General features: G+C 44.0%; 4 protein-coding genes across 4 annotated transcripts; all 4 read left to right on the top strand.

The window, feature by feature from the left end:
• Positions 1-508: 508 nt before the first annotated feature.
• On the top strand, positions 509-2,892 carry atp6v1g1 (ATPase H+ transporting V1 subunit G1). Its single transcript, XM_020636952.3, has 3 exons — positions 509-702; positions 1,929-2,029; positions 2,168-2,892. The coding sequence occupies exons 1-3, from the start codon at positions 621-623 to the stop codon at positions 2,339-2,341; spliced, it is 357 nt and encodes a 118-aa protein (XP_020492608.1). The 5' UTR covers positions 509-620; the 3' UTR covers positions 2,342-2,892.
• Positions 2,893-3,853: 961 nt separating this feature from the next.
• On the top strand, positions 3,854-12,733 carry slc31a1 (solute carrier family 31 member 1). Its single transcript, XM_020636955.3, has 5 exons — positions 3,854-4,025; positions 7,085-7,224; positions 8,506-8,578; positions 8,680-8,848; positions 10,980-12,733. The coding sequence occupies exons 2-5, from the start codon at positions 7,111-7,113 to the stop codon at positions 11,179-11,181; spliced, it is 558 nt and encodes a 185-aa protein (XP_020492611.2). The 5' UTR covers positions 3,854-4,025; positions 7,085-7,110; the 3' UTR covers positions 11,182-12,733.
• Positions 12,734-13,245: 512 nt separating this feature from the next.
• slc25a46 (solute carrier family 25 member 46) lies at positions 13,246-17,819 on the top strand. The gene is made up of 8 exons (XM_020627385.3): positions 13,246-13,724; positions 14,796-14,838; positions 14,936-14,993; positions 15,353-15,430; positions 15,574-15,674; positions 15,887-15,943; positions 16,073-16,130; positions 16,241-17,819. The coding sequence occupies exons 1-8, from the start codon at positions 13,454-13,456 to the stop codon at positions 16,835-16,837; spliced, it is 1,263 nt and encodes a 420-aa protein (XP_020483041.1). The 5' UTR covers positions 13,246-13,453; the 3' UTR covers positions 16,838-17,819.
• Positions 17,820-18,323: 504 nt separating this feature from the next.
• On the top strand, positions 18,324-25,049 carry wdr36 (WD repeat domain 36). Its single transcript, XM_020636956.3, has 22 exons — positions 18,324-18,614; positions 19,403-19,430; positions 19,535-19,635; positions 19,794-19,911; positions 20,000-20,132; positions 20,222-20,276; positions 20,357-20,489; positions 20,578-20,753; positions 20,841-20,961; positions 21,094-21,159; positions 21,262-21,351; positions 21,475-21,617; positions 21,698-21,815; positions 21,892-22,057; positions 22,152-22,260; positions 22,370-22,449; positions 22,567-22,674; positions 22,795-23,026; positions 23,134-23,253; positions 24,270-24,351; positions 24,451-24,638; positions 24,749-25,049. Exons 1-22 carry the CDS (start codon positions 18,450-18,452, stop codon positions 24,896-24,898), a joined length of 2,682 nt encoding a protein of 893 aa, XP_020492612.2. The 5' UTR covers positions 18,324-18,449; the 3' UTR covers positions 24,899-25,049.
• Positions 25,050-25,253: the final 204 nt, after the last annotated feature.

Here is a 25,253-nt window from a genome sequence, read left to right as displayed (position 1 = left end):
AACAAGAAGGACATTCTCTCTCTCTCTCCACATCTGGAACAAGAAGGACATTCTCTCTCTCTCTCTCCCTGATCTGCATCTCATTTCATAGCTTCCAACCAGTATACATTTGTGCCAGTTCATAAACCATCACTTTAGAGAGGCTGAGACATGTTCTTGTCTTTTACCCTTCACACAAAGCATGTCTCCATAAGGATCAGGTCTAAGTCAGGACCAGGAACTTTTTTAAAACAAGAGTTCTCTCGGGTCGTGATACAGGGACAGATAAGTACACCTGTTTAATTTTCCATGAAGAGGTAATATAGCACACTGTTTGCTATTTAAGTCTTCCTTTAATAAACGTTAAGTTCTCAGCTGTGGCTTATAAACCACAGAAGAAGAGTTAGTCTGGACTCATGACCTGACAAACATCGTTTTTATCTTAACTATTGTTCATAGCTGTCATTATAAATAAAGTTTCTTTGAAACAAAGTAAAAAAAACGCCCCCTCGTGACTGAGTCACGTGAGCGGTCTGCATCGTGACGTGCCATCAGCTGACTGCAGTCCTGAGGAAGAAGAAGAAGATAAATCGTCGGTCGACCTTCATCAGTCGGTGAATCTTTCCGCTGTTTCCTTCAACATGGCGAGTCAGTCTCAGGGCATCCAGCAGCTGCTGCAGGCAGAGAAGAGAGCCGCCGAGAAGGTGGCTGAAGCCCGCAAGCGTGAGTACTAGAGGCCCGGGTGTGAGGGCCTGCACAGGCCCGGAGCCAGACCGAGCGGCTTATACCGGACAAAACACCGGATAAACACCGGATAAACACCGGATACAACCCCGGTCAATGCTCCGGAGAGTCTGCGGAATATGAGAGAGAGAGTATGGAGGATAAAACCAGAAAAATTAGAAACGGGAGAGATGTGAAGCCCACCGAGCTAACGGATCATCTGCTTATATTTATTTTAACATTAATATTGCGTTAATTTGTATCTTATAATCATTCTATATTGTGTTTCAAAGTTCAGACAGCAGATTGATGTTAAGTGAGTGAGATGGTTTGAACCCTCCGGACTCCTGTTCATTTCTAAACTGGTTTTTCAGTCTCTATCACGGAGGTCCGCGCGCTTCCTGCGGGTAATAACCCCGGTAAAAGCAGGAAATAAAAACCGATTAATAAATTAAATGTGAGCCGAATTCAAGACTGTGTCCTGAAATTTCTGATACGAGTTTAAAGTGACGTCATTTCATTTTATCTTTGTCTTTAAAAACATGTTGTACAACAGAGGCTAAAGTTTGAATGGCGTTTGGTGAAGTCATCAAAGCTCGAGTTGTTTGATTGTTGACACTATGGAAACCCTGAGTGGACAAACTTCCCTACATTTGATTCATGGTGTTATCTCGGCGTTACTGCTGCTCATGGTCAAACATTTTGAATGGGACTGAAATATTACTGAAGATCATTTCCATAAATGAATTCATTTGGTTGTTGATGATTTAATGGTTTAAGCCTCCTGGCTGTGTTTACACTGAATTCTCTTTAATCCTTCACTTATTAGATAAAATCGTCTGCGCTCATTAAAACGTCAATGAACCAGAACTTCCCTCACTTCCTGATTACTCAGCGTGAGTCAGCCGCTGAGCATCATGGGATGTGGTGTTCTTGTCTGGTGATAAAGAGTCATACAGACCGACCAGAGAGAGAGGATGATTGATTCAATCAGCTCAGACTCAAATGATTGGATCTGTTTTTCTAACGGTCGATGGCGTTAGCCTCGCTCCTCCGACTTATCCAAACTTTCACAACCTGTTTGAGTTATAGACAGCGTGCAGGAGTTTGTCTACAATTTGTGATGATTAATAACAATAAATAAAACAATATTGGGTGTTTAGGACTTCTGTTTCTGTTGCCATGGTGACAAACGTGTATCTCTGTCTCTCTGTCGCCCCCTGTAGGTAAGAACCGCCGTCTGAAGCAGGCTAAAGAAGAAGCTCAGGCTGAGATAGAACAGTATCGTCTGCAGAGAGAGAAAGAGTTCAAGACCAAAGAGGCCGCTGTACGTACACACCTTCACACCACTACACACACACCAGTACACAACTACACAACTACACACACCACTACAAACACCTTCACACGCCTACATGCTACAGTACTGCATTAATACTGTTTTTCTGTTTTGTTGTGATGTCAGGCACTTGGTTCCCATGGTAACAGCGCGGTGGAGGTGGACAGGGACACGGTCGAGCGGATGGGTCGTATCCAGAACAGTTACCGTGGTAACAGGGAGACAGTGTTGGGCGAGCTGCTGCGGCACGTCTGTGACATCCAGCCAGAGTTTCACGCCAACTACCGTGTGGCTGGCTGAGGGGGCGGAGCCATTCATGTAAACAAGCGGTGGAGTTAAGGCGGTAGGGGGCGGGGTAAACAGAGACGTGGATGTTAGCAACACTAGCTCGGTTAGCTTCTGTCACAGCAAAAACAGTTCCTTTTTATTTCAAGTTTTTTTGTGGCTGAAACTTAAACATACAGAGCTTTTATTTTGAAGTTGCATTCTTCCTGTTTCCTGCTCCAAAAATAAAAAAACAGTAAATGTTGTTACTGTGTCGATGTTTACGAAATATTTATAAATATAAGAATCATTTTGTTTGTCAAAGCTTAACCTTAAATCCTCCTGAACTTAAATTAAAGTCTTTATTTACTGTGAAGAGAATGTGAGGCGTCAGTTTGAAAAGAACCAATCAGGCATCAGTTATAACTCTAGATGACCTGATTGGCTGAAAAAGGCTTTTATTGTGGAACTTTTGTGCTTTGCTGTATTTTTGTGTTTGTTTCCTGTATGTGACCATGTGACTTCCTGTTGACTTTTGTGAGGTGATGTAAAACAGAAAATATTAAAGTGAATGGTGATTGGCTGAACCTGTGTGATTCTACTCTGTGATTGGCTGAAATTAATCAGGTCTTATGCTGCATTCAGGTGCTCCTAGTTTCTGAGTTGTGAAGTCATTCTTCTGACTTCAGTGTGCTCACGTGATTTCAGAAAGTCTGAATGTGTAACAGCAAAAACAGCGTTGATGCTCCGAAGAAGATCAGAGAAATGCAACTTAAAAGTTACATTTGAGCAAAGAGTTGATGGTCAATACGTGGATAAATAAAAAGTATGTTAACAAACTAAACATATTTTTCCACCATGTGACGATGATTCTGACGTCGAGTCGAGAAGTCGGGCACCTCATTCTGTTCCGGCTTGTTGTTCCGACTTGAGTAGGTGTTCATGTTAATTTCACAACTCGGAAACTCGTTTTTCCCATCTTTCCTAAACCACATGAATGCAGCATAACGGTAAATAAGAGGCATCCCTCTGGATGTCTTCAGGTTACTGAGATATCATCATGATGCTGATTGGTTTAAAGAAGGCGAGCTTCATCAGGTGTGTCCTCGAGAGGAGAAGAAAACACTTTCTGAACGATTGTTCATGAGGAGGTAGAGGACGTCTGACACACACACACGCACGCACACACACAGACAGACACACAGAGACACACACACACACACACACACGCACACACACAGACAGACACGCAGACAGACACACAGACACGCACGCACAGACACAATGATCAAACAAGTAAAACGTTAATTGGTATAACATTTATAAATTATGATATATATAAGTGTGTGTGGTTGTGATTATATTAGTATATAATTTTCTGTCGGCCTCACGCGCTGGTCACCTGACCTCCTCACTACAAACAGCACATACGTGGCTCACACGGAGTCCCGCCCTTCACCCCTCGACTCGTCCTCTGATTGGTTCAAACTAGATATCTAAACAGTTTTCTCCACTTATTTTAGCTCCTCCCCCGCGTTCCTCATGCATACGTCATGACGCACGGAAGCGGCGCAGCGGAGAAGAAGACGGTGAGGAGAAGTTGAACAAGCGAGCGACTTTCTCTTTTCTTTGTGTCTTTTCTCTTGTTGTGAGCCGGAGGTGTCAGACTTCAGAGCCAACCGGAGGAGGAGAAAAAGAAGAGTTCGTGGGAGATTTAGAGGTGAGCTCGAGCTGTGTGTGTGTGTGTGTGTGTGTGTTTCAGTTTATGTGTGTTACTCTGTCAGTGACCTCTGCTGCTACACACCAGCACACTGTCGGCTACCGTACACATGTCCATAGACAAGAGTTACATTTTAAGGCTTTCTTTTAAATAGCCGGCATTATGGACGTGTTAGATGCACACCTGTGACAGTGTGAGTTCAGGACTGTCTGACAGGTAATTCGGCAGGTATATAATTGACCTGCAGAGCCTTCATGTCCACGAACACCAGCCTCTGATGAGCTGATGTCTGTGGATGCTCGCCGCCGTTTTCCTGTGGTGTGCTTGAGGAAGTAGAGAGGATTTAAAGGAGATCTGGAAAAGGTGTTTATAAACTTTAATGTACAATTGGCACATTATTAGTTCGCTGAAAGGCAGGTGTGGAGTTGACGTCTAGCGCGTGCACACGTAGGTAATTACAGCTGACAGTTTCTTTAATGACGCCCGCAGCTCTGTGCTGAGATTCTGCGTCACCTGGGTCAGAGGACCTGTTATTACACCCAGCAGAAATAAGTGAGACGTAGAGACGGTCTGACGTCACACGAGCAGCAGGTGAATCTTTACAGCACGAGCATATGACAGCTCTGTGTACCAGGCTGATAAATCACTGATAAATCACTGATAATTTAACACTGCGAGAAGAACAGCAGTCACGTGACCCCGTCCAGGTGTGAACCCCGTGTGTGCAGGTGATGTGTGTGTGTGTGCGTGATGTGATTTTTTTTTTTTTTTACCTACTGCAATTGCACTTTATAACGACTCCCCTTTAAGTAAGGACAGAAGACATTTAAACTTTTAAACTTTAGCCTGAGCTGCATATATCATATGTCAAACTGTATTGTGGGCTCATGGTTTTTTGTATGGGTGGGATGTATATATGTGTTGTGTTGTGTGTTTGTATGTACGGTGGCTGCTGGAACACCTAAATGTCCCTGCTGGGATGAATAAAGTGTATCTTATCTTATCTTATCTTATGTGAGATGTGTTGTGTGTGTGTCTGTGGTACCGATAAAGGTGTGATGACCCGTTGGTCGAAGTTCAGACACGTTGCTGATTCGTTCAGGGTCAGTAGCGCTTGCTTCAATCTGATTGGCTGATGACACATCTGCAGGTGTAAAACACCTGAGCAGGTGAAAGTCTTCATAATTATGTCAAGTTGTCAGGGACAGGGTTAGATAAATTTGTGTAATTTACAGGATAAATCCTGCAGCGCAGTTACCACCAACTCTCAGCAGACGCTCCTTTCTGCACTCTGCGTGGCTGTTAGTGCCCCCTGGTGGTGAATTAGATGATTTTTACAGTGAAGCTGATTTAAAGATCACTTCATTTAATGGATCCTTTAAACACAAACGGCGCTGCTGCACAGAGACGCTGTTTGTGCTGCTGTGCAGTTACAGGAGTGTTTAACCCTTTGTGTGCGTTCTTGACTCGTTTCAGAGGTCAGGGGGCTGAAAGCGATACAATCCTTTTGCGAGTCAGGCCCTCAGTGCAGCAGAGGATCATGGGATGTCTGAGGTCTGCAGGTGTATGTGAGACATTTTTGACCTGATGGTGGCGCTAACAGTCATACTTTGAAGTTAAAAGTCAAAGGGAAGGTGGTCCTTGAGGATTTTCAAAGTAAAATTATTTATTTTTTTAAAGTCGTCTGACTTTAAAATGGGCGAGTGACATTAAAAGAGAGAGATTTATTTAGACTCAAAGTGATGCTGACTTACTAACAGAAAACAGGAAGTTAAGTGTTGCCGGTGGCGTCGACTGACCTTCCTGTTAATGTTAACGATGTTCTGATCTAATTGGCTGATGGCAGACAGCCCCTCAGAGTGCTCTGATTGGCTTGTTCTGGCTCTTGTAGCCTCGGGGCCTGACAGCCAATCAGATTACAGCAGAGGTCCTGCTTACATACGTCAGGCTGTTACCACGGTAATGGTTCAGGGTCGAGCCGGTCATCACCAGGGTGAGGATTAGGAAGAGGAAGGTAACAGACTCTGAGATGCTACGTGTTTAAAACACAGTCGCAAATAAGTTAACAGTGTTTGGAAAAGTGGGAGGAGCTGGAGAGGAGCGAGGGTTCAGACCGTGACCTTAAGGAGCTGGACGATGTTCCCTAAAAATAAAACCTTCTACAAATGACAGACGCCCAAAAACAAGTTAAACTTTGATCTTCTCTGTGAACTGCCCCTCGGGGGTTAATAAAGTCACCTGACTTTCTCTCCAGGGGTCAAAGTTTAAGCTGTAAACTGGTTTCAGGGTCCAGCAGGATACTGGTGTATGGGAGACACAGTCAGACCTGCTGATGATCTAACGTTTGTTTCTGCAGCTCTCATTGGACGTTTTCAGTCGTCAGTGAGCATGGTCATGTTTTAAACCGTAACACCAGATCGTCACGTCCACAGACGTACGCACACTTTCATGTGTTTTTGATGAAGGTTAGCTAACGGCAGTCTCAGTCAGTGCTTTGGGTTGGTGATGATTTAGATCAACACAGTCTCTGATGTCAGAATGGGAGGAGTCTGATCTCAGGGGCCACCGACCGTCTGACGGCGTTCATCTCCTCCTCTTTGGGTTTCTTTCAAACTTTACATTCTGAAGAAGAAGAACCCGGGCTCGTCTCCTCGTCCGTTAGAGCGCCACATTCAGCAACAACGGCTTGACTTGAAAACATGAAAGTAGTTCAAAGACGCAGGTGGACACAGACACTGAGAAGTTCTCCGTGGCGTGGAGCGGAAGGGAGCCTTTCTTGTTCAAACAAACTGCTTCAGAAGAATTCACCTCAATGCAGGAAGTCTTTCTGCTCCAAACCTCCTGTGGGGGGGGGGGTTGAGGGGGTGGGGGGGGGGGGTCACTGCTTGTGTTTCCTGTTCTGGGTGGATGAAGGTGATCTAAGGTTTTCTCTTTGTGCTCTAACAGACTTCACATGAACTCGTTTAGGCTAAAACAACATCAAAGCTAACGGCATGTTTAAATACGCAGGTGGCGATGTCATCGATATGTTGATATTCTTATCACATGTTTTGTTGCAGACTAGAAGCACATTAACCACAGCACCATGGACGCTGACCACAGCCACCACCATCATCACACTATGGCCCCGCCCACAACCAGCGGCCACGACCACGGAGGAGGAGGAGGAGAAGGAGAACATGAAGGACACGGAGGCATGGTGAGCTACATCACGCTAACGTGACATTAGCATCATGGAAGCTTAGAGTGCGTCCGAATGAGTCAAATGACCCCGAAGCATATATGCCGACCCACAATTCATTGCGGCCGAAACATTTAAAGTGAGTCGTGCATCCGTTCACATACATTAATGATGATGGGAAAGGGAAACAGATCATGTAAGAGCGTTTTTATCCAGATAAAGTTTCATTCACTTCAGAATACTTTGTGCAGTTGTTCATTTGTATAAAACATTCTGTATATTTTTCATAAATGTAATAATTAATATTTATTCTGATGTTGATTTCTGAGTGGACAGGAAGCTGATGGTTTCTCTTTTCTTTAAGCCTTTTATTTCACTTCGTCGTGGTAATCAGGATTATTTCACCGGTAAGAAGGCACAGGGGAAAGTTTTTTTAGATGCACTTTTAGTCGTCCATTTTCTGAACATTGTAGTTTCAACACGGCAGACCCACGTCATTAACCTCTGCCAGCCCGTCGCATTTAATGACGTGGCCTAGTGGAAATGTGGTCGGATTGTCAGAACAACACGATCGCCTTTCCCTAAGTCCTTTATGAATTCTCCTAACATCTTTCCTTAACCTCATGACGTTTTCCCCGGGGTTCTGGTGAAGTGGATAGTGAAAGGGGATAGGAGGGATGAACCCGTAATGTTTGACTGGCCGCTGGGTCTGTGATGTAGCCATCTGTCAGGAGGTTTCAGCCCCGCCCCCAGCCCCGCCACTTTGATCTAAGGTTAGGTATAGTCAATATTTCCAACATGGCGACCAGCATCGTTCTGCTTCAGAAACTCCGCCCCTGTTTTCTACACTGTACACTAACATACTCATGCAGCATGCTAACTTTTATTTTGTTTGTACACCCCCTGCTGACTGGCTAGTGAGCTCTCCATTGGACAGTCTGATAAAAGCAATGCATTGTGGGATGTTTCAGTATGACTAGTCAGCTCCTGTATCATGCTAACAGATTAAAGCTAAGCTAGCGTAGATCTGGTGATTTCTTGAATACACAGAATGAAGAACTACGACATCATAACAAACAACTTAACGTACGACACTCCGATTGACGACAAAGTGCTTAGCATGTTAGCATACAGAATTACAACGTCAGAAACAAAGGTTGAAAAACTATATTTCATATTTATCACGTCGTTGTTGTATTTATTCTGGTATTAAATGATGTCTTCGTTACATTCGTGCTAATAAAGCTAACTGAATTGAAATTGAGCTAGCATGCTAATGCTGTGCTTGTTGTTGCCTAGGTGATGACCTTCTACTTTGGCTACAACAACGTGGAGCTGCTGTTCACCGGGCTGCTCATCAACTCACCTGGAGGTCTCTAGCATCATTCTGATTATTGATTTTTAAACATTTATATTTCAGTTTGAACGTTTTTAGAATAACTTCCCCTCACCGCCTTCCTCTCTTCTAATCAGAGATGGTGGGTGCGTGTATCGGTGTCTTCCTATTGGCCGTCCTGTACGAGGGCCTAAAGATGGGCCGCGAGACGCTGCTCCGTCGCAGTCAGGTCAACGTCCGCTACAACTCCATGCCGCTGCCCGGGGCTGATGGGACAGTGCTAATGGAGACGCACAAGACCGTAGGGTAGGTCGCTAACGCTAACATCACTGCAAAGGGCTGTCAGAAAATTTAACTTTGATATGATTCTAGAAAAGTCAAACATTAATGATACCTGTTTGATACCATGGCAACAAGAAGAGTGTTAGACACTCGGTGTGGGATAATGAGGTCAACTGACGGGGAGGAGCTTAAGAAGAGCGAGAGTGAAACTTCTGACTGAAGAAAAGATTCTTCTAAGAATTGTACAGTTTGAAAACATGCGGTGTCACAGGAAGTGGGCAGAGCTTCTGATGGTGATGCTGAAGTGTTCAAAATGATAATATTTTAATATTAGAGATTAAAAATTAAATGTTTATTAAAAAAATCTAAATATATTCCACATAAAATAGAATAATTAATATAATGCATCATAATTCCATTGAATGATTATTATAATATATTCATGTGTTCGCTGTCAGCTCGCTGACTGACAGTCAGTGTGTGGAGGGGGTGGAGCTTCCGGTTGAACATAAGTCCCACCTCTCAAGACGCTCTCCCAGGTAACAGTGGAGTTCAGCTTGTGGTTCTGGTTCCGTGTGAGACGCTCCGGTCAGACCGTTCAGGAGCCAATCAGAGAACTCGTGAATAATGAATGAGCATCAGAAGGTTCTGATTGGAGCATCTATTCATACACACTGGTTTCCAGAAATGTTGGGACGTTTTGTAAATAAAACCAGAAAGTGAAGATTATTTAATAACATGTACATGTCTATTAATTAAAGAGAGGGAGAAGCTCACGGAGAGGCGGAGTCTGTCTGAAATAAAGAGAGGGAGAAGCTCACGGAGAGGCGGAGTCTGTCTGAAATAAAGAGGGGGAGGAGCTCACAGAGAGGCGGAGTCTGTCTGAAATAAAGAGAGGGAGGAGCTCACAGAGAGGCGAAGTCTGTCTGAAGAGGGGGAGGAGCTCACAGAGAGGCGGAGTCTGTCAGAAGCAAAGAGGGGGAGGAGCTCACAGAGAGGCGAAGTCTGTCTGAAGTAAAGAGGGGGAGGAGCTCACAGAGAGGCGGAGTCTGTCAGAAGCAAAGAGGGGGAGGAGCTCACAGAGAGGCGGAGTCTGTCAGAAATAAAGAGAGGGAGGAGCTCACAGAGACACTTTCTGTCTTTACATTTTTCACAGCGTCCCAACTTTTCTGATCCGATGTTCTTTTGAAGTCTGACTCTTAAAGATGGAGGACGTGTTTATCATCCTGTTTTCATGAACTTCTGTTAAAGTTTTTATAAACAGAAAATCTAAAAGCTGAATGACATTTTAACATTTAATGTTTCAATAATTTATTTAAGTTAAAATGTTGACATTTTCTGTTTCCTAAAAACCAAAACCTGAAGGTAACTTTGTATGAAGCTGTTTCGGCCTCCAGGTGGTGCTCTTCTGTCTGTGTTGAGGGGCTAACATGCTAAAACTGAAGCTGAGGCTAATACTGACATCAAACATAAATGTGGATATGGGAAATATTTGGAGCCACAGGTGAACAGTACTGCAAATGCTAACATGTCAAATGTTTTACAATGATATGTAAGCTGGGGGAAATATGCTAAGCTAGCAGTTTTTTAAGGTGATGGGATATCAAAATGAAAGTCCATGCAGTAATTCACAAGGCTAATGAAGATAACAGCTGATAGCATGTAGAAATGCTCAAAGGGATACTTCACCAGTTGAAACATGAATCTGTATTGACTTTTTGGCTCATGTGGATGAAAGACACCAACTCCTAGAATGCTCAGCACCGCAGGCCACTCCTACTGAGGTCCTCTATTTACAGACATATTTACTTCAACACATAAGGCCGTTTCCTCAACTGATTCTGAGATTTCTTGCTGAAGGAATTGGCATCTTGGAAGTTCCAAACAGACTCAATGTCTGTGTCCATAGATAGTCCGCCCCAGTCCGGGATGCACAACCATTCAAAAATACTACCAGGTTTCTAATGATACAAAGCTTAATGCAAATGGGTGAAGTATCCCTTTGAAAAAACATTTATTTGAATTAACATTTAGAATATTGAGTTAGCTATGCTAAAGTTAAAATAATTTGCAGTGCCTTCATGCTTACATCATGACAGAAGAGTTAAAATTACAATGCTAACGGTAATGCTAACCACCTCCTCTTGTTTCACAGACAGCGGATGTTAAGCCCCGCCCACTTCCTGCAGACCTTGTTACACATTGTTCAGGTGGTCGTCAGCTACTTCCTGATGCTCGTCTTTATGACCTACAACGCCTACCTCTGCATCGCCGTGGCAGCCGGCGCTGGCATGGGCTACTTCCTGTTCAGCTGGAGAAAGGCAGTGGTCGTCGACATCACCGAGCACTGCCATTAGCAGCTGGCTGCTGCTAGCTAGCATCTGTTCGTAAGGTTTAATTTCTGCTGATTACAATCGATAAACGCTAACTAAAAACTTTCACTGTAGGTTAGCCTGCTAGCCAACCTGGGACTACAAACCCCAGAGTGTTAGCGCATAAAAGAAAACTCTAAACTACAAATGTAACTCGGTAACCATGGTAACACCCTGCTGTAGGTTTACACACTAACGTATGTAGTTGCTGATTATAATATCAGCATTAAGCAGGAAACACTGACGTTGTATATTTTCAATTAATATCAAGTTTTTTTTTCTAAACTCCTGCTGGTGAGCCAGCCGACCAATCACAGCTCAGATCACCTCCAAAATTTCTGATTGGCTAAAATCACATCTAACTATTTTTTATTTTAGTGCCAACATCAGCACAGGTAGCGTTTATACTCGTTAACTTAGTTAGCGTCTCATCATGAGAACATAAGTAAACATTGATCTAGAAGATAATTTATTAGAAAATGTTTTACTAAAGTTTTTTATTGAAATAAAATAATTAAAATGTTTTTAATGTTTTCAGTTTCTACATTTTCCTTTTAAAAAAAAACAACAATTATTTCATCTTTTTTTAATATCCTTCTTGTCCGGGAGCCGGCCAATCAGGGCTCAGATGATTGTTCCCTTCTTCAATGTAAACGTCTTTTAAACTGTAAAACAAATCGCCATGAGATCAACGCCATTCATGAAAAACATGTTAAACAGCGAATCCTCTGGGCCACTGTCGGCCTTAACAAGACACCTGCTGCCTTAACGAGCCGACGCCCTGCTGCCTTAACGAACCAACCTATTAAGGACTGGCGGCCATGTTTGATCTGAAGAATTGATGGAGGACAGAAGTCACAGGAGAGTAAAGTCATCATGATACCAGAATTTTTTACTCGCTCTCTCTCTCCCCCTCCCTTCTCTCTCTCCCCCTCCCTTCTCTCTCTCTCCCCCTCCCTTCTCTCTCTCTCTCGCTCTCTCTCTCTCTCTGACAGTGTTGTCTGAGTACTTTTTGAAAGTCTGGATCATATCGTTTTAAGAAAAACGACGTACTGAAAAATATCCTCAAAGTAAATCGTAACAACGAATAGAACGTTGTTTGTTGGGAGAAAACAAAGTAAAAGTCGTTTGTTTCCAACATCGACCTCTTCTGACGTCTTTGTGAATTATTTTGACTTTTACCTTCCTGGTTCACACTGGGAGGTGGGTGGGGATTACTCACTGGACCAATCAGGTAGCAGGGACAGATGGTTTCTGGATTTTTACTCTGAAAACAAAACTCTCTTCTCTCTCTAAGTTTTGAATAAATTCCTTTAGAGGAGAGTGACCCCATGTGGACAGAAGTATAAGGACAGGTGTGTGCACACCTGTGCCGCTCTGTGTGATGTTATCGTCTCTGTGTCTGGTGTCTTTAAATGAAGTCCAGGTTTCTGATTCAAAGATGAAAACTGTGTGAAGGAAACTGTTTGTCTTTAAATGTAAGAACTGTCATAAATGCTGGAATTAAAAAACAAACTGAATAAAGTTTATGAATGAAGTCTCCGAGTCCTGCCTTTACAGATCATAATTATGTTATTTGTAATGCACATTACATTTCAAAGGGTTAATGTTTTTAAAGTTCATTTCATTTTTCCTGAAGTCTAAAAATCTGCTTCAAATGTAAATAAAAGAAACCAAACATCCACAAAGACTTGAGGGTTCATATTTATCCCCTCAGTTTGTGTCTTTGTTTTATTGTAATAATTATATTAATAATACATGATACTTAAATAGATCTTCTCTGAATACTCAAAGATGTTTAACAAAGAACATCTCTTGTTCTCACAAACATGACTCAAAGTCGTAACAGGAAGTCAAGCTAAATGTAAGCCTGTGCTGTAGATATTAATTATCAGACCTCTCCTCACCTGTAGGTGGCGGTAATGAGCGGCTCCTCGCCTGTAGGTGGCGGTAATGAGCGGCTCCTCACCTGTAGGTGGCGGTAATGAGCGGCTCCTCACCTGTAGGTGGCGGTATGCACCTTTAAGCTGTTTGCGATCCGCCAAAAGTCCCAGAGAAGAAGAAGCAGTTCCGGGTAGCAGGTGACAGGTTGATGTTTTGCTGTGGGTCAAATCAATCAGGGACGAGAATTCCTCCTTTTAATCATAAACACCGTTGATTTACCGGGAGGTGGATGCGTTCAGTTTGAGGATTCCTGATTCCCGTTACCGGAGCTCAGTCTCGGTCCTCCCGCTCTTTGTCGCGCACCGACCCTCTGATGGCCTCCAAGCGGCCGGACAGCTTCGACGGGCTCGGCTTCCGTGGCCGCGATGACCCGCTGTACGGAGCGGGCTACCCGGTGAGGAGCGCAGGAGGCCCCGCGGAGCTTCAGCACCACCACTGGGTCACCACGCCTCCGGACATCCCGGGGAGCCGCAACCTGCACCACGGAGAGCGGACACCTCAGTACGACGAGTCGCTGGGGGAGCCCGGTGCTCCGGGGGCTGCAGCGGGCTGGGACGGTCCTCAGCCAGGGGTACCTCCCGCAGGTAGTGGAGAGCTAACAGGCTAACAGGCTAACAGGCTACGTTAACTCACATTAGTGTCATCATGAGTTAGCTCACAGGCTAACTGAGCAGCTAACAGGCTAACTGATTAATTAGAATAATTGTATCTTTCATAAATTAAACTTGTATACCTTTATAAAATCTAATTAAGAAAAACAGAACCTCTCTTTTAGGATAGGATAATACTTTACAGCAACGTTACAGCTGCACAGACAAGAAAGCTCAAAACACACATTAAACAGAATAGATAAGATAAATAAAAATAAAAACAGGGCGTATATATACAGTACAAAATGAATGATGAAGTTAACTGGGGGGAATTGAGAATTGAAACAGTATTTACAGAGAATGACAAGATAAAGTGACAAGTGATGATTAAAGTGACTTGGTATGATAAGTAATGTAAACAGCAGAGAAGAGAGACAGTGTTGTACCACAGTAATGCAGAGTGCAGTTATATAATATAATGTAGTAAAATATAATATAATATAGTGCAATATGAACAATATAGTGTAATATAATGAAATGTTATATAATATAGAGTAGTATTATAATATATAGAATGTACAGTATATATGTATATATATTGATGCTAAATAATAATAATAATACAGTATAATAATCCAATGTTAGTAAGAGATTGATTTATCAGCAAATAATAACCCTGTTCAGACCGCCGTTTTTACGCCCCCGTGACGTTTTTCCTTCAATGTCATGAAGGCGTTATGGAGTGACGAAGTGATCCCCCCTCTATCCCGTCTTCAGATGGAGTAAGAGAGAAGAGATTGGATGAGCCAGCGAGGGAGAACAGTGCCGTGTGTGTCTGACTGTGTGTGTATGTGGAGCTCCTGCTGTGACACCGATATCACACCGTCACAGACTCATGTTCAAAGACGTGATGACGGCTGAGCTTAGTTATGGCGCGAAAGTGTTGCATTGTGGGAGTCTGATACCAACAGTCATGAAACAAAGATCGGTATCGGTCCTGATTGTGCTTCTCTAATTTTAACGATGAGGGTTTAAACTTTGAATAATGACCTCGTCTCATTTCAGAGCAGCTGAATCGATTTGCAGGCTTTGGAATCGGACTCGTCAGGTGAGAGCAAAGTTTCAAATCTTAAGTTAGAAAATTCACATTTATTAACCTTTCATCATAAAACGAGCCTGACGTGCGTGTGCGTGTGTGTGTGTAGCCTGTTCACAGAGAACGTCCTTGCTCACCCCTGTATCGTCTTCCGCAGACAGTGTCAGGTATGAGCTCACCTTTTTCCTTAACTGATTAAAAACTGCTGCTCTCTTCTGATTGGTTGTTTTCATACCAGGTGTTTTTAAATCTGACATTTTAATGATCGATAGAACTGAAAACAACAGAAGCTTTGGAAACGTGAGATCTTCAGTTTTCTAAATATTGTGTTGCCGTGGTAACAAACAGGTATCTATATTATGAGATTTTTATTAGAATCATATTAAAGTTTAAGATTCTGGTATGGAGACAGCCGTCCTCTCATTGGCTCTCAGTTTTATGTTCTGTTTATTAAGTTAATCATTTTTGTGTAAAACATGTTGCTTCGTGTTCCTCCTGCTGTTCTCTGATTGGCTGTTTGTCTCAGGTGAACTACCACGCCCGCTGTTACCACCTGACTCCGTTCAGCGCCGTCGCCGTCATGTACTCCATCACTAAAGCTCAGGTAGGAGTCACTGATAGCGGATTAGATTGACAAACCAGTTCATCATGACTGTTTGGATGAAATGAATCTTTCTGATCCCTACTTATGATCTCATTTGTTTACTGTTGTTTGTTTGTTGTTGTTGTTGTTTGTTTATTGTTTAGGGTCCGAAGTCTCTGTGGAAGGGGATGGGCAGCACCTTCATTGTTCACGGGATCTCACTGGGTGCTGAAGGCATCATCAGCGAATTAACACCGTTACCACGGTAACTAAACAGCACTGTATTATAATTGCAGTATGACTGTAGTGTGAGTGTGGTGTGACTGTAATGTGGCTGTGGTGTGAGTCTGGTGTGACTGTAATGTGACTGTCGTGTGAGTCTGGTGTGAGTGTAGAGTGAGTAATATGAGTGTAGGTAGTGTGAGTGTGAGTGTGGTGTGACTGTAGTGTAGCCTAATTGTGTGTTTGTGATTACAGGGAGCTTCCTCACAGGTGGAGCTGGAAACAGCTGTCTGGACATTTACTGCTGAAAGGGTCAGTTCACTTCTTCTTCTACTGACTTATCTATTTAACTTTATTTAAAAGCAAACAGCAGGACTTGTTTATTCTCTGATTATATTTATTTTCTTTATCTCCCCCCCTCTCTGCGTCTCTCACCCACAGGTTGACCGCTGTGGTGGCTCTTCCTTTTTACTGTGCCAGCCTGATCGAGACGGTCCAGGTGGATTATTGATGATTGATCAGAGTTTAATGTCTTTGTGTGACAGTCAGAATGATGTCATCGGGTACTGAGCGCTCGTGTCTTTGAGTTTCCTCTTCCTGTCTCCACAGAGCGAGATCGTGCGGGATGATGCGTCCTCTGGGCTGCTTGATTGTCTCCGTGAAGGTTTGACTCGTTTGTTTGCCGTTGGAGCTCCTCACAGCCGCCGTCTACTTCCTCTCAGCTCTCTGCTACTTCCTGCCGCGCTGCACGCCATCCTGCGTTACGCCATAGCTGCCTCTGTCCAGCGGGTGGCACTGTGGCTCCATCAGCGAGGACGGAAGCAGCGAGCAGACCCTTCCAACCCACTGGATGCATACTTCCCAGAGTTGGCGGCCGCATGGGCGGGGTCACTGGTGGCGGACATCATGCTGTTTCCTCTGGAGACAGCGCTGCACCGCCTCGGCCTGCAGGGAACGCGCACCATCATTGATGCCACAGACGGCGTGGTCGCTGTGGGAAGTGGTGGCAGCCCACTGGTGCTGCCTGTCAACACGCAGTACGATGGCTTCTCCGAGTGCCTCCATGCCATCCGCCGCAAGGAGGGCGTGGTCGGCTTTTACCGAGGCTTTGGCGCACTGGCGGCCCAGTACGCGTTGCACGGTGCGCTGCTCGCTGCTGCCAGGACGCTGCTGAGGCTGCTGCTGCTGGAAGGGAGGGGCTGCTAGAGACATTACCATGGAGACACAGCATCACAGATGGCAAGTTCCCACTCCAGATGCCATCACCATGACAACCAAACACCCTGTCAGGTTGTCAGCAACAACAAAAACATTTATTTATATAAACATGGAAAATATACAAAATAAAAGAAAAATGTTCAATAATCTCTCAAAAATATAAACAGACAGCTGGACCAGATCATGTGATTTTTACCCACACACACCATCACCATAGCAACCACTTAGTGATGCCATCAACCTCCCTGGAGTACCATAGCAACCAAAGAGTAGCCAATTTGTGCTGCCAAAGCAACCAGGAAGCGTTTAAACTCCACAGAACAAAGATACAGGTCATGTTTAGCCTAGCTTAGCATCAAGACTGAGAGAAGAAGGGAACCTGTTAGCCTAGCTTAGCATCAAGACTGAGAGAAGAATAGAACCTGTTAGCCTAGCTTAGCATCAAGACTGAGAGAAGAAGGGAACCTGTTAGTTTAGCTTCATTGAACACAAACTGTCTTTCTCTCGATAATACGCTAACTCTCAAAGTTTACGTCACTTCCTGATGTCACTTCCTGCCTGAAAAACAAAATGTTGTGGTGGTTGTGTGTCGCCATGGGGACGCAGTGTTACTTCCTGTTCCAGCATGATAGCATGGTCCTTATGATCCAGTCTTAAAATTCTGAAAGCTGATTGGTCAGCATCTCTTTGTGTAAATAATGCTGACACATCTGGAGACTCTATTTGTATAAAGCTGTAAAAACAAAGTATCAAAGAAATGTAGATGTAGAATAAATTATTGAAATCAGATAATTGAAGAACAAAATGAATCTCTCCTCATGTTTGTAAATTTATTCTAAATTAGAATCAGAAGAAAATAAAGTATTTTATTGTGAAGTTGAGTTTAAATCACTGCGTCTGCGCTCGTGTTTAGTTGTAAATGTCACACGTTGATACTGTGCTGTTAAATAAAATCTATGATTTAAATCTGTGTCAAGTTTCTGCTGCTTTAATTTACACTTACAAACAAACAAACAAACATACATACATAAACAAAGATTATTATTTATTAATAAACTCAGGAATAATTAAATACTCTGATTTCATACAGAAATGATTTATGTATTATTAAATCTTAACTATGAGAATAAAAACGTTTAACTTAATTTAAAATGTATTTTTTTTATCTTAATTTCTTGTTTTTGTTTATGCATTATTCTATTTCTTTCTATTTTAACCGTCTGTGATTTTTATTTAATGTATTTTATTGTTTTATTGCAAAATCAGATTTAAATGTTATAATTATTTTATATAATATTCTCATGTCGTTATTTTTATCTTAAATACTGAAAACGTTAGTCAATAATATTTTATTATTATTTATCATTTTATATTTATACTACATTTTTATAATACATTTATTTCTGTATTTATTTAGCCGTTTCCGGTTTTTGTTTTCAGCCAGAACTCATCAGCGGAACCTTCCTGTTTGTCGTTGTTTCCAGTCGGACTCTGTTTCTCGGCGCTCCTCCATGTGTTTTCTCCGCTGGTGTGTTTCTCTAGTGTGAGCGTTGTGTTTGTGTTCGGGGTTTTATCCGGTAAAGTCACGTTTTTAACGGACATGTCAGGTGGCGGGAGTCTCGCGGGCGGCGGGAGTTCTTTGTTCTCCGGGTTCCGGGTTCTGGGACTCTATTCGAACCACGTGCCGCACGCGCTCCGGTACCACAAGAAGCACCGGGAGTTTTACGTGGTGACGGCGGTCGGTAAATGTTTCCACACATACAATGTAAGAGTCTTCCCCGTTCTTTATACTCTCTGTTTGTCCTCTGACGGCCGCTGTACACCTTGTTATTATCACCTGATGACGTCATAGCAGGTATAGGTGCTGAGAGGTGTCATATATCACATATAATACTGTTTAATCACCTGAAACACACTTGTCAATGGATGAAGGGGTCCTTATTATTATTATTATTATTATCTAAGTACAATTTTTGGGCCTTACGGCCTTTATTAGACGGGACAGCTGAGGTCGGATTCGAACCCACGGCCGCTTAGCCTCTGTACAAGGGACGCCCGACATAACCGCTAGGACATCTGGCGCCCTGAAGGCTTCTTATTGTTGAAACTTTGACGTGATAGTGAACAAATAATATTAATACCTGTTCGCTTCCACGGCAACACAAAAAGAAGTGAAAGACGCCAAATATTGAGTAATCTATTGTTTTTAATAAATACATTTTGCAGACAAACGCACTCTGTTTAAACTGAACAAATATGTTATCAACATTGAGATTTGTGCAGCAGTTTGTCTGAAACGTTGGACGTACAGATCGTTCATTTAAAATCAAACTATAGAAACATTTATATTTAATTATTTAAGAACATGCATAAGTGCACCAATGATATTTATTCAAAGTGTTATTAAAGAAACATGAAACACTGAAGAGGCTGAATATTCTATCTTTGTGTTTTTGTTGGGTTTAAATAAAGTTTCAGATTTTGAACACATTTAGACGTGTTGACCAATGACTGATCAGCATGTTGATCACCTGATTATTTTTGATGTTTCAGGTGAACAGGTTGGGGATCGTTTCCGTCAGTGAGTACCTTTAAACTTTTAAATATCTTTAAAGTGGTGATGACGCTGCTGAGAGTTCTGCTCTCTGATTGGCTGCTGGTTTATGATATCATGTGGTTGTCTAGGTAACAGCCTATCGGACGACATCACCTGCGTTGCAGCAGATAGGATGTTGATGTTCGCCGCAGCCGGACGAGTTATCAGCGCCTTCGCCAGGAACAAAGAGGTGAAAAAACGTTATTATTTTATCCAATCGGCTTCAAAGATATGAAGCAGATGGGGCTCTATGGGGACTGACTCACTGCAGGAGACAGCCTCTAGTGGACACTGGAGGAACTGCATCATTTGAATTTTCTGTTTTGACCCAGTTTGCTCTCTGTAAAGGTGGTGATGCGTTACCATGGACACAAACAGGAAGTACGTCTGCTGCTCCCTCTGGGTGATCAGCTGATCTCTGCTGACAGCGGTGGTGATGTCATCGTATGGGATGTCCAGGAAGGAGGTGAGGAGGCGTGGCTTCACTTACTCTTCCCTGTGTGTTTATTATTCCAGTGCTGATAACCCATCATGCCTTGCTTTCTCCCTCTCAGATGTCTACCTGAGGCTGCAGTTTGACCCCGCCTCCTTTAATGTGTCCGCCATGATGCACCCAAGCACCTACCTGAACAAGGTTCTGTTGGGGAGCTCCCAGGGTGCACTGCAGCTGTGGAACATCAAGACGAGGTTAGCATGTTAGCAGTGTGTTCCAGATTAAATGAAACATCATTGACTTTTAAACCTGACACTCTTTCTTGTCCTTCTTTGTGTTACAGTAAGTTGTTGTTCACGTTCCCGGGTTGGTCAGCAGGGGTCACTGTTCTGCAGCAGGTCAGTTATATTTCTCACACAGTCTGATGGATCATCTGTTCAGAGATGTTTGATTTACTTTCACATTTTAAAACTCCCAGAGTCCTGCTGTGGACGTGGTTGGTGTCGGCATGGCAACAGGTCGCATTGTCATTCACAACATTCGGTTGGACGAGACGCTGATGAGCTTCACTCAGGACTGGGGACCAATCAGCTCGCTTGCTTTCAGAACAGGTACAAGTGGCGGTCTCTCGCTCGTCCCCCCCACTGCTTCTCTCTCTCTCTCTCTCTTTATACATTCTTTATTCTCTCTCTCCCTCAGATGGTCCTCCCATCATGGCTTCTGGCAGCCCTCAGGGCCACATTGCATTCTGGGATCTGGAGCGCCATCAGCTGGTCACTCAACAGAGACACGCCCACAGCACAGCCATTGCCGGTGCAACCTTCCTGCACGGGGAACCACTATTGGTCACCAACGGAGCAGACAACGCCATCAAGGTAAACAAACATTTTAAAAAACACAAATATAAACAAACTGTTAAGCTCCGCCTCTGTTAGAGATAATGCATTACGGTTTGTTTACAGGTGTGGATATTTGACCAGGAGGGGGGTGGAGCCAGGTTACTACGGAGTCGCCAGGGCCACAGTGCTCCGCCCACCACTATCTGTCACCATGGCAACGATGGAAAAAACCTCCTGAGTGCTGGTAAATTAAGATGTAACAATGTTTTTTAGTTGTGCTTAGCTTCAGACTCTGAGCGGTTTAAAGAGTTCATCTTTCATTTTCTTCTTTTGTGAAAGCAGATTGTAGACATCGTGTTGTTTGTGCCCCCTGCAGGTCAGGACGGGACGCTGCAGTCTTTCTCCACCGTCCACGAGCGTTTCAACAAGAACCTCGGTCACGGTCAGTTCTCCTCCCGACCAAAAGGCTGTGATTGGTCAGAGAGGAATGTGGTATCTATGGCAACAGCTAATCATCGTTCCTTACGTGTGTTTGTGTGTCTAGGTTCCATCAACAAGAAAAAGGAGCAGAAGAAGAAGAAGGGTCTGTCGTACGAGGAGTTGCGTCTTCCTGCGATCACAGCGTTCTCCTCTGGTGGGTGCTTTCTCACACACACACACACACACACACACACACACACACACACACACTCACAAGCTCAGAGCAACAACATCAGCTGATGATGATTGACAGCTGATGTTCTCTGTTGATTGACAGCTGCTGCTCGTCAGTCAGACTGGGACGGCATTGTCTCCTGTCATCGTGGTCGCCTAGCAACCACCACATGGAACTATCAGCGGTGCACCATGGGAGCTTATCATCTTCAGCCGCCCGACACTCCCAGGAATGCCATCGCTACGGTAACTACATCATCCCTGTGTCTCTGAGCCGTTCCCCCACATTCCCTGATGGTCACATGATTTCCTGTTTCTGTTCCTAGGCTGTCAGCATCACTTCCTGTGGAAACTTTGCTGTGATTGGCTCATCGTGCGGCCGGGTTGACGTCTACAATCTGCAGTCTGGCATGCACCGTGGTTGCTATGGAGACAATGCCAAAGGTATGTTTACCCGTTTTCATCTGTGATTGGTCAGTTATGTGTATGTCCGTCATTGACCCCGCCCTCTCTGTTCCAGCTCACAGCGGGGTGGTGCGGGGCGTCGCCACAGATACCCTGAACCAGCTGACATTAACCTCAGGCTCTGATTGGCTGCTCAAATTCTGGCGCTTCAAGAGCAGGAAACAGGAAGAGCAGCTGAAGCTAAACGCTGCACCAGCTAGCATGCTGCTACACAGAGACAGGTAACTAACAGTTAGCATGTTAATACACATCGACAGTTAGCTTAGCATTACAAAAAGACGATTGCTAACTGTGTTTTTGTCTGTTTCATGCTAGCGGGATGTTAGCATTAGCACTGGATGACTTCACACTGCTGGTGGTTGATATAGAAACCAGACGGGTTGTCAGGAAGTTTTCAGGTCACCATGGAAACATCAACGATATGGTGGGTCAAAGAAAACTAACAGGGCTAATAACCTGCTAGTAATGATCTAAGCTTGCATGCTAATAACATCATTATTATTTTATTTATTTATTACATTTCCCTTCCTCAGACTTTCAGCCCTGATGGCCGCTGGCTAGTTACCGTGGCGATGGACTGCACCATTCGTACCTGGGACCTCCCCTCTGGATGGTGAGACGAACATGCATACACATTGTTTCTAGAATGTGTTTAAGATATATGAAACGTTTACATCTTCTTTTTAATGTTTTTACATATCTTTTATCAAACTTTTTTTTCTTCCTTCAGTCTCGTCGACTGTTTCCTGGTTGCCATGGCACCAGTGGGTGTGTCCTTGTCACCGACCGGAGACTTTCTGGCGACGGCTCATGTTGACAGTCTTGGCGTGTACCTCTGGTCTGAACCAATCAACTCACAGCATTTTATCTAAGCCAATAAGAGTCTTGGTATATGTAGTGATGTCATCACTGACTTGTGCCAATCACAGCCAATCACAGTGTAGCTCTCCTCCCTCAGGACCAATAAGAGTCTGTGTGGGCCTGTGGGGCTCCGACCCCTCCCAGCTGACTACCAACCAGCTGTTGAGACGTTGCCAGGAGTGATGGCTGATCAATCTGAACAGGAAGTGACATCAGAGGAGATGGATGATGCGTACCAGTCAGCTGAACAGTTGGGGGCGGAGCTTGTGACTCTGTCTCTGCTGCCAGAGTCTCGGTGGAAAAGTCTGCTTCACCTGGACATCATCAAGGTGAGACTCACCTGAGAGACAATGGTGTGCATGCGTGCGTGTACGTGCGTGAGTTTTAGACATAAAAAACTCTCTAAGAACTTGTTTGTTTGTTTGTTTGTTTGTAGAAGAGGAACAAACCTGTAGCGCCCCCTGCTGCTCCGCCTGCTGCTCCCTTCTTCCTGCCAACACTTCCTGGTCTCACACCTCAATTCTTGTCGCCAACAGCAACCGAACAGGAAGCTCAGGTAAAGACTTGCGATCAGCTGGACGCTTGATGATGATTGTTGTTTGTTTGTTTGTTGTTGTTGTTGTTGTTGTTGTTTACAGACTAACGCCTGGTTTTCAACTATGTGACTTGTGTCCGTAGATCTTTAAATATACAGATCATGCCTCCTAGTGTCCATCACAAGGAAGTGCATTTCTTTAAAGGGGCTATATGTAACTTTCAAAAATACTGTGTTAGTGATGCTGCATGGCCGTTAGGTGAACTGCACCAGTAACCTGTTGCTCGCTCTCCCTCGTACGTACACAAACAAGCATCATCATCAGCCGTGAAACACTGGATATTAACCGGCATAATGTTTACAGAGGAGGTAAGTGGTCATACACATGTGAAAGTCTGTGAAGGAGTCTGTCGGTCTGTATTCAGTCTCGGCTCTTCAGGCAGATAGAAGTGTGTGGAAGGCGGCCTCTGGCTGTAGTGGGAGTGTGTGATGAGTTTGTACTGTTAATCTCTGTAAGCGGAGCGGAGTGAGGAGGACGTTGAGACTGTGCATAAAATGTCTCTTCCTGGAGCTTTCGCGGAAAATATGACCCGGGGAAACTTTTTATACAGGCAACACAGATAGACAGTGAACATCTACTTTTTCACATCAGTTAACCGTTCGCTTATTAATGGGCGATAAAAAACGATTTATGTAAAAAGTTACATATAGCCCCTTTAAGGATGGATAAACCTGATAGACGCTACCTGAAGCCATGGGGGAGGAGCTAATTCTGTCACATTGAGTTTAACTGGATAAACGGGTTTATTAAATCACAAACTCACTTTAATCGACATCGGCAACTGAATCAAAGGAAGTAGCCTGTTAGCTCGTTAGCAGCCTGTTAGCTCGTTAGCAGCCTGTTAGCTCGTTAGCACACTATCACATGGTCTTGATGTACTTGACGCACAGTCAGCAGTGTTTCCCCTACCATTATTTTGGGGGGGTGGGGGCGCCCCGCCTCATCATGTTGATCATGTTTACGTTGTTGTTGACAGTCGAAGGTGCTGAGTTGGGGGGTGTTGCCTCAGAGGTCAGAGGTCATCTCTGCTCTGGCGTCGTCTCTACAGTCCGGCTCGTGTAAGTATAATTATTTAATGTTGATGAAGTTTCAAACATTTACGACATGAATTAATTGTTTGATATTTTAAAAAATTGTCTCTCTCTCTTTCTGTGCAGTCGATCGCCCGTTGAGTCTCCTGAAGGATTGTGGGCCGGCAGCGCTCTCTGTCGAGCTCACCTCTCTGACATCAGAAGGGGGCGGAGACAGCAGTCTCCTACTTGCCTTTATAAAAATGATTGACAGCATGTTGGTCACTGGGCGGGACTTTGACCTGGCTCATGCCTACCTGGCGCTCTTCCTGAAGGTTAGCCAATCAGAGCGCAGCAGAGTGACTTTAGATTCAAGCAGTAAGGGGCATTTTTGGTCTTCTATTGTGAAAATCTCCCCTAAGTTTCCTGTTTGTTTGTTTTTCAGCTCCATCTTCGCTCGCTGTCTCAGGACCCTGTTGCCATGGAAGCGTTACTCCGCGTCTCCTCCCGGCTGGAGGCAGGTTGGGCGGAGCTACAGGCATCCTTTGACCAATCACTGTGTCTGCTGTCGTACACCAAGAGTGCACTGCTGTGACACTGACACACACACACACACACACACACACACACACACACTCACACTCTCTCAGTGTTTTGTATTAAAAGTTTTTGATTCTTTGAGTTTTTTTATTTTTTGTTTAAATAAATATTTTTATTGACTGATTAAAAAGGTTTAAGAGTTTTTTGTCATCTTGTTTTTAAAAACTCACACAGTGAGACATGCACACACACACACGCACACAGCGCTGTTCTCCCCCGCTGGCTCAGCTGATCCCGTCTCTCCTCTGTAACGCCTCTGAAGACAGGGGGGGGTCACTTCTCTCTCCATTAAAGGAGAAACGACACACCCGACTCTGTTATTGAGAGACGTGCTTCTCGCACACAATCAG

The sequence above is a fragment of the Labrus bergylta genome, chromosome 17 (genome assembly GCF_963930695.1).
Source record: "Labrus bergylta chromosome 17, fLabBer1.1, whole genome shotgun sequence".
NCBI classification, from domain to species: Eukaryota; Metazoa; Chordata; class Actinopteri; order Labriformes; family Labridae; genus Labrus; species Labrus bergylta.
The sequence above is the reverse complement of the archived record's forward strand: the minus strand, read 5'-3'. Positions and strand labels throughout refer to the sequence as shown.

What these genes read in the sequence shown, in the direction of transcription:
- atp6v1g1 (XM_020636952.3), top strand. Translation starts at nt 621, where the DNA reads ATGGCGAGTCAGTCTCAGGGCATCCAGCAGCTGCTGCAGGCAGAGAAG. An exon ending in GGTGGCTGAAGCCCGCAAGC is followed by an intron (nt 703 to 1,928) that starts GTGAGTACTAGA and finishes CGCCCCCTGTAG; the next exon opens with GTAAGAACCGCCGTCTGAAG. An exon ending in TCAAGACCAAAGAGGCCGCT is followed by an intron (nt 2,030 to 2,167) that starts GTACGTACACAC and finishes TTGTGATGTCAG; the next exon opens with GCACTTGGTTCCCATGGTAA.
- wdr36 (XM_020636956.3), top strand. Translation starts at nt 18,450, where the DNA reads ATGTCAGGTGGCGGGAGTCTCGCGGGCGGCGGGAGTTCTTTGTTCTCC. An exon ending in AGTCTTGGCGTGTACCTCTG is followed by an intron (nt 22,675 to 22,794) that starts GTCTGAACCAAT and finishes CTCCTCCCTCAG; the next exon opens with GACCAATAAGAGTCTGTGTG. An exon ending in TTCACCTGGACATCATCAAG is followed by an intron (nt 23,027 to 23,133) that starts GTGAGACTCACC and finishes GTTTGTTTGTAG; the next exon opens with AAGAGGAACAAACCTGTAGC.
- slc25a46 (XM_020627385.3), top strand. Translation starts at nt 13,454, where the DNA reads ATGGCCTCCAAGCGGCCGGACAGCTTCGACGGGCTCGGCTTCCGTGGC. An exon ending in TTTGGAATCGGACTCGTCAG is followed by an intron (nt 14,839 to 14,935) that starts GTGAGAGCAAAG and finishes GTGTGTGTGTAG; the next exon opens with CCTGTTCACAGAGAACGTCC. An exon ending in ACTCCATCACTAAAGCTCAG is followed by an intron (nt 15,431 to 15,573) that starts GTAGGAGTCACT and finishes TTTATTGTTTAG; the next exon opens with GGTCCGAAGTCTCTGTGGAA.
- slc31a1 (XM_020636955.3), top strand. Translation starts at nt 7,111, where the DNA reads ATGGACGCTGACCACAGCCACCACCATCATCACACTATGGCCCCGCCC. An exon ending in ATGAAGGACACGGAGGCATG is followed by an intron (nt 7,225 to 8,505) that starts GTGAGCTACATC and finishes GTTGTTGCCTAG; the next exon opens with GTGATGACCTTCTACTTTGG. An exon ending in GAGACGCACAAGACCGTAGG is followed by an intron (nt 8,849 to 10,979) that starts GTAGGTCGCTAA and finishes CTTGTTTCACAG; the next exon opens with ACAGCGGATGTTAAGCCCCG.